This window comes from Miscanthus floridulus, chromosome 6 (genome assembly GCF_019320115.1).
Source record: "Miscanthus floridulus cultivar M001 chromosome 6, ASM1932011v1, whole genome shotgun sequence".
Taxonomy (NCBI): domain Eukaryota; kingdom Viridiplantae; phylum Streptophyta; class Magnoliopsida; order Poales; family Poaceae; genus Miscanthus; species Miscanthus floridulus.
Window position 1 is genome coordinate 78,581,101 of NC_089585.1, and position 7,398 is coordinate 78,588,498.

The 7,398-nt window shown below is 48.7% G+C and overlaps 1 protein-coding gene across 2 annotated transcripts; it reads right to left on the minus strand.

Annotated features, from left to right (window-relative positions):
* Window positions 1–241: 241 nt before the first annotated feature.
* Window positions 242–3,560, minus strand: LOC136458425 (SNF1-related protein kinase regulatory subunit gamma-1-like). 2 transcript variants are annotated; one of them, XM_066458361.1, is made up of 7 exons: window positions 3,309–3,560; window positions 2,754–2,915; window positions 2,214–2,656; window positions 1,600–1,866; window positions 1,228–1,400; window positions 801–1,144; window positions 242–630 (listed from the first exon to the last, which is right to left on the minus strand). In XM_066458361.1, the coding sequence occupies exons 2-6, from the start codon at window positions 2,911–2,913 to the stop codon at window positions 832–834; spliced, it is 1,356 nt and encodes a 451-aa protein (XP_066314458.1). In that variant the 5' UTR covers window positions 2,914–2,915; window positions 3,309–3,560; the 3' UTR covers window positions 242–630; window positions 801–831. The 2 variants fall into 2 exon arrangements, with proteins under 2 accessions (XP_066314458.1, XP_066314457.1); XM_066458360.1 differs by lacking the exon at window positions 242–630 and having other exon boundaries at window positions 671–1,144; window positions 3,309–3,559.
* Between the last annotated feature and the right edge of the window lie 3,838 nt (window positions 3,561–7,398).

A 7,398-nucleotide genomic window follows, 5' to 3' on the forward strand; every position in this document is an offset into this window, starting at 1 on the left:
TTAGTCGCAATGGTTGTGTCGTCATTAATAGTCAAAACCGTATTAGGCCTAGATGCTTTCATTGATAATGTTAGCTATTTGTTTTGATGTGAAAAAAAACTAGTGAAGGTGGCTAAGCAGATGTGGCTAGTTCTTTCTACTAATTGGAAAATTTGGATGTTGGGTTAGGAGGGAAGTTTTGATCCTGGTAGCCCTCGGCTTATATAGCAACAAAAAGTTTTTTATTCACAATAGAATTGATCTTTACTTTCAGGATACTTGCTGGAATAAAGTTTGTTGCTTAACATTGTTGGGATGGAAATGCCCCGCTGACAGATAGCAGATTTTGGCAGACTTCATAAAGATAAATGAGTATAAGAAGAATGACAAGTTCTTATATCAAAATGATACGTTTTACTCCAAGGTGCGTGGGCTTCATCTCTCTCGATGGGTTCATCTACAGCGAACTAGGAGATGGTGGTTTTGGTGAGCATGCTGTCCCTGCTCCCTGCGCGGCTGCACTAGGTTTCCTGCCTGTACGTTGAAAACTGAGTTCTTTAGAAGTGAAGGCTTGAAGTTCCCTGTGCTGTCGCCTTTTTTTGTGGCTGCAAGGTGTATCCACAGCCTGCAACCTGGGTAATTGATCGCCTCCTAATGGTTACCACGCATTTGATCAGTAAACTATCCAAACTTCCAAAGAAATGGCATAGTATATATTTAACATAACAGAAGCCTTCTTAATTAATCTAACACAGAATTTGCTCGATTAACACGACATGAATGCGCCATTCCAACTAAATAAACCATCCTCACATACTAACCTGTTATTCAACGTTCACGCTACAGAAAAGCTCAACATTTCTCCACTGATCCGACTCCTTTACCCTCAAGCTTCTCCATTGCTGAACCCAAATAGCTGTCGCAATAACCCGGTGGCTCGTGGATAAAGCATGAGATCACATCACGCAGAGTCACAACACCGACAACCTCAAGGTCATCATCCACTACATATATCCTGTGGGTTATTCTTGATGCAATGCTGTCAATAACACTACCAAGGGAAGCGTCAGGAGTGCAGGTGGGTGGTGGCTTCACCAGGCAATTGTTCCCTGAATCAGGAAGAGTGGAGCCTAGAGTCTTCATGAATTCAATGACTGTTAGTTGCCTGTATGGAAGAAACCATTAAGACATAAGGGATACATTATAAAGAAAGAACACAGGGATGCACATTATAAGATAGCTTGATACCTGAAATTTGAAAATAAGTCGGCTCTAAGCAACAGAAAGCGGATGTCCCTTATGCTAACACTGCCAACAAGTTTTCTTTTGGGGCCTTCTACTACTGGTACACCACCAATCTTGTTATCCTTCATGCACTTGAAAGCTTCTAAGATTAGATCATCACTGTTGACGGTGATAACCTGAAAAAAAACACAAAATTGTCATATCAACATTTACCAGTGTCTGTTGAAGAGGCAAACACATAAGGAACTCTATAATGTAGTGCTTTGAAGGTTGCACAAGTAAATTAATCAGAATATCATAGAACATAGGGAACTGGATCTTCTATTAAAAGGGTGGAATTCAACTGAAGCAGCAATAAAAGGGAGACAAAATAACCTCATCAATGGACATAAATGGAAGTCCTAAGTCTGAAAGAGGAAGTGCAGAAATGTAGTCAAACCAGTCCCTTCCTTTACATTGCTGCAGCCCTTTGACAACACCAGTCTGAGTAATGAAGTTCTTGATGATAGGTTTTTCAGGCTCAATCACAGGGACATTTCTCAATCTGTACTTAGAGAGCAACAGAAGTACAGTCAGCATGGAACTGTCCAGTGTAATGGGGACGAAAGGAGACCAGTGGTATGACTCTACAATCGATCGAACCTGCAGTAGTAAAAGAACAACAGATGATCGTCATACAATATTTAACTAGAATAAAAGGGTCTGAACAAACTTGAATCTTATCAACAAAACACAGTGCAGGTAATAACAATAAAAAAAAGCCAAGATACGTCTAAACTTTAAACCATGGGCAACGGTTGCAATATATGGTTCAGCCCTAGGGTAACCAAACTTCAGTTTAGCCACACACAAAAACATTAGGTCAAGTGTGTTCCTTTGAGTGGACGGATTCTTAAATTTGATCAAAGCTAACAAAAGAAAACAGAGTTACTATTTATTCACTCAGTGGTTACACGCATAACTGTTCAGGCCAGGGCCACATGTCTTACTGTTGTTGATCTGAAAGGTTCCTGCTGAAGCAAAACTTTGTAGAAATCCTCCCCTAAATGATCTGCAGCAGTTAGCCCATCCTTTGCCACACCCTTTTCAGCAATTAATCCACCAGCAACAGCAGCACCAATCGCGGCTGCAGTTAAGCCAGCTACAGCAGCTGGGCCAGTTGCACCCAAAGCTGCCACCCCAACCGCACCAACAGCACCCATGCCAACTCCGGCAGCAGTTGCTGATGCAGCCGAGAGTGCAACAGCAGCAAGCTCAGCATTTTCTAGTACCCAACGGATGATTGCTGAATAATCGATGACACCAAGGTACCTCCCCTGCCAATCAGTAGGAGCCCCAGGTTCTGGATTCAGCACTGGTGCTGCCCTTATGTTCTGTTCAGAGAGAGTCCTTACAGCTTCAAGAACAGAAGTATCACCCGGAATTTCAATGACTGCACATAAAACATTGAGGATTACAAAATGTACAATATAAAGGAGATGAAACACATAAAAACAATTTGAGTAGCTTTGTATTGCAAAAGTGTGTACCTCGACCAGTTGGAACCTCGGGGAAGGATGAGACTGGAATCTGAGCGAAGGCAGCAGTTAGTGATTCTTGCAAAGACAGTGGCAACTTCTTCTTGGACTGGATAGCTTCAAAGTAGGCATCACAGCTTGGGAATTCAGGGTTTTCCTCAGGCTGATCCATGTCTACAAGAAATCGTTGAAGAATTAATCAAACAGACAACGTCTAGCTGTCATCAACTAACAAACACATCACACATGCAGGGCAGGCAACATCAAGATAAGGTTTGCCAGCATATATACCCATTACCCAACAAATGAAATATAAGTAAGTCTGATTGCAGGAACTAAACGCACAGTTTAGTCTCTAATTAGGTATCCTCTCAAAACGACAGGGTGACATCCCTATTGGGCATTACAACAAACATCCTACCTATAGGCATGATTTCTATCTAAATCATTCCAAACCACAAACAAAAACTCCATCGACTTCTCCTACACATGGAATCAGATAAATCGGCGTAGTGGTTCAGTGACTCCTACAAGAAGATGGATCGCCAGAGCACGAGTTTGTATCACCTTGGGCTCGGATGCAGGGACCAAGTAGCGCCGCCTCCCTGGCCCGGGAAGAGATTGGGACGGAGGACGAACCAGGAGGTGTGATTTTGGCGGATCTGCGATCCCTGTTCCGGTGCCTCCGGTTCTTGGACGGGGATGGGAATTCGCAAACGGTGGGCGGCAGGATTCTTTCTTGGTTCCAAATCCAGGGGCAGAGCAGGGCGCCCGGAGCCCGGAGGAGAGGGGAAGGCAGGGGAGGCGCGACTGGAGTCGCCGGACCGCACCACGTGTACGCTGGGTGGGGGCCACGTAAGCAGGATAGAGAATTCCTTCGTCTATACTTTTCCTTCACTGTTGGGCCGAATTTATCATGTCAAAACAGCCCTATGATCCCACGATTGGGCTGCCCCAACACACGAAGCCCTATCAAAGAGGGGGAGGGACACGAAGCCTAATTTGATTATTCGACCGCTGTTTTTTTTAAATAAAAAGAAATGGAAATGAGAAACTGGAGTATTTCCCGGAGTAGTTGGCCGGAAAAGGCTCATTTGCTAGTTGAAGAATCAAGAGTTTGCCTTTGATTAATCGTGAACTTTACTGGTTAGTACTACTATATTTTGTTTCATTTGACATTTTTAAATTCATAACACTCGTATCCTTCTTTCTTTCTCCTCTACTAGTAGGAACACCGATGAGCCACCGGCATTTCCTCCCTCCATTTCCTCAATTGAACTTCTTCACGACACTATTGTTCTTGGCATTGTCCTTGTCTTCCTTCATTTTCTTTGGTGTCTCCCTGCCACCAAATTTGTCATTGCCTTCCACTCGACAGGTTGACCTAGCATACCGTGACACCTCTCTATCCTCCCCGGTGGCATCCCATCTCTCGATTTCTAATAGCGCATAGCATCCCAGCAAAAACCTGCCACGCAGATTTTCCTCGGGAAAAAAATTCGCTACATCGCGTCTGTAGTTCGGACCGGCTGCATACGAAGTCCTAGCGATCGACACGTTGACACCCAACGCATCCGACGCATGCAACGAACGGACGCTCGACTCCTCCTTTACCATGCTTAGCATGGCTTCATTAGGCTCAAATCACGCTCGGCTTCACCATTATGTCCTACGGGGTTCGGCTCAGATCACGCTCGTCGCAAAGTGGTAAAGGAGGAGCCGAGCGTCCGTTCATCGCGTGCGTCGGATGCGTTGGGTGTCAACGTGTCGATCGCTGGGTGTCGGTGTTTCGAACAGCCGACTAGTAAATTTGTATATTGCGCGTCTAGCCCGGATGATGTGCTAAGAGGACACGAGGATTATACTGGTTCGGGCCGAATGTCCCTACGTCCAGTTTCGGGTTGCTCGTGTTACCAGCATTGAGTTTATAGTAGGGGGTTACAAATTGACGAGAGAGGAAGGAGCTCCCAAGTCTCTGTGGTTCGATTGCTCGATGCTTCTACTGATTGATCTATCGGTCGATCGATCTCTCCCTCTAAACGGTGCCCTACCTTCTCTTTTATAGACCAAGGGAAGAGAACAGGATACCAGAGACCGAGAGAAGGGAAGAGAGAAAAAAAGAAAAAGAAATAAGGCTCCCGGGGGTGTGCCGTCCTCCTCTTCGTGTGGGTCCCGCTGACCCTGTAGATTGTGGTGGCAGCGGCGTCGCACCGAGGTCCTGTTGGCCACTGCAACATACGTGCGGGCGTTGTGCGCCGTTCTTGTCTTCCATCCCATCCGAGCAGACGGAATGCTCAAAGGGTCCCCTAACAGAGGCCATACAGGGGGTTGGCAGTACAGTGCCAGTCAACTAACGACGGTCGACTAACGTTGGATGGTGGTCAGGTAGGGAGTTGGCAGCACAGTGCTGCCCTATTGACGCGGTGGGCGACGTGAGTCTCCCAGCATAGCCTAATGCGACCGCCAATCGCATCAGGACGCGCCCGAGACATGCTCCCGGGTGTGCGCCTCCACACCGTAGTGTTGAAGCGGTTCGGGTCCCACCCTGAGGCCACTCCTTTTGTCCGGTAGCAAATCTGACCCCAAGGAACAAGCAAGGCAGAAATCTCGCCTTGGGGGCCAGGCGAGATGGAATTCGACCCTCGAGGGTTGGATGAGGCAGAGCCCTCCCCGTGGGACCAGACGAGTTAGAGCCCGCACCCTAGGGTCGAGTCAAAGCTCACGCCTTAGGGTCAGACGAGGTGGAAACCTCATCCTCGAAGTTGGAGCCCATGCCTTGGGGTCGGACAAGGCGAAAACCTCGTCCTTGGAGTCGGACGAGGCGTGGCCCGACCCCTAGGGGTCGGACAAGGCCGCAGTTACGTCCTTAACCATTGGATGAGCCGACATGACGCTCATTAATCCTTTGGCTCGGATACCCGGGTATAGATATCCGATAGTGCTGTGGAGGCGGGTTGTTGCTCCTGTGGCACTCCTGCAAAGGCTTTTTGTGATTTGTTGCTCCTGTGGCCGTTGTGCCGTGGAGGTGGGTTGTTATTGAAACTTTAGTGTCTTTTCCCTTCATACTGTGTAGGGTAATCGGGTAGGATTTAGGCACCCAACCTCCACGGGGAGGACTAGCAAAGGCCGCGGAGGAACGTCGAGCAGACATAGGCTCCCATGCTCCTGAGGTTGCGTCTGACTAGGGAGTAGGTCGGAGGCTAAGCATTTCGGTACTTATCCTTGGGGCCACGGACTCTTATCTCTTTCGGTCAAGGTGTTTGCCCGTGTACTTTCCGACCACAGCCAGTACGGTCGGTCGGTTTCCCGAGTGGGGATCGGGTGACCCAAGCCCCCGAGCCTCTAGGGGCCGGTTAGGGTCGGTCACCTAGTTTCTTGCATCTCTCCGTCCATGGTTTCCGCAACCATATGTGACTTGTCATTTGTTTGCGACCACGTGTTAGGTCTCTTTGCGATGCCGAGCCCCTGATCCCCCGCGCGTAGCAGGGGTCTGGTCGGGGGGTCGGTTCGTCTTGTGATCGTCATCTCTCACGCGTGCATTTGCTAGAATGGAGGGGCTGAGCCGTGTCGTGCTTTCCTCACTGGACGAAGCACGGTGCTCGGTGAGTTGTTAACGGGCTTGTTCGAGTGGAGCCCCGACATCCCCTTCGTGGGGCCTGGTTCGAGATCAGCTGGTGACTAACTCTAGATTCTTAGTGGCTGGTCCATATAGTTCTTAGATCCGTTCGACCGGTCTGAGGGCTCGATGCCTTTCTTCGGGGAAAACCATGGACCTTGCATCATCCAAGACTCGAAACAAGGGTCAAGACGCCTATGGCACTTCATGTGCCTCGGGTATGGGCTGCTAGCGGGCCTGTCCTTAACCTCTCCTCACTCTAGGGTGCCCTAGAGCGGTCATGAACCCATTGGTGGGCCAGCCTTCGAACTCCTAGGCACTGATGGGCCATGGGAGTGTTTTTAGCTCTGTATCCCACTTACCTACGGTGGCTCGTAGCCTTTGAAGGCGAACTGTCGCTCGGTGGATCCTTCATGGGAAAGATTTGGATAGGCATGCGCTCGTCTCTCGAGGCAACGATGTGACTGATGCAGCATGGAACAGTGAGGACATGACCCTCGAAGGAAGCGGATCTAGCAAGGCGTTGGGTGCATTAATATAGGCAGATGGTTCACCCCTCGCCCATTCCGCCCTTACCTTATAAACAAAGCCATTTCTCCCTAGCCTCCGTATGCGTAGCCGCATCCTTGCCCCTCTAGTCTTTCTGCCTTTCGCTCTTGAGTTCTAGCCTTCGCTCCCCTATTTCCACTCTACCATCAGTGAAGTTCTCACTCTCTAGCCCTATGCCACCGCTAGATCTTCTGCATCGCCATCCCCATTCCTCGATGGAGTTGTGGCTTCGCTCTGATGTTCTCCATGCGCGCATGGAGGGTCTAGTTAAGAAAGGCCTTCTCCATGCAAGGACCACGACGATGGAGTGGATCATACCTAGTGGCGAGGATGAGCCATCACCGCTCAATGGCTACGTCGTCTCCTTTGTCCCCTTCCATGAGCGTGGGTTCGTGACTCCTCCCCACTAATTCCTCCAAGGGCTGCTGCACTACTATGGGCTTGAGCTGTAGCATCTGAATTCCAATGGGATTTAACACATCTCAGCCTTCA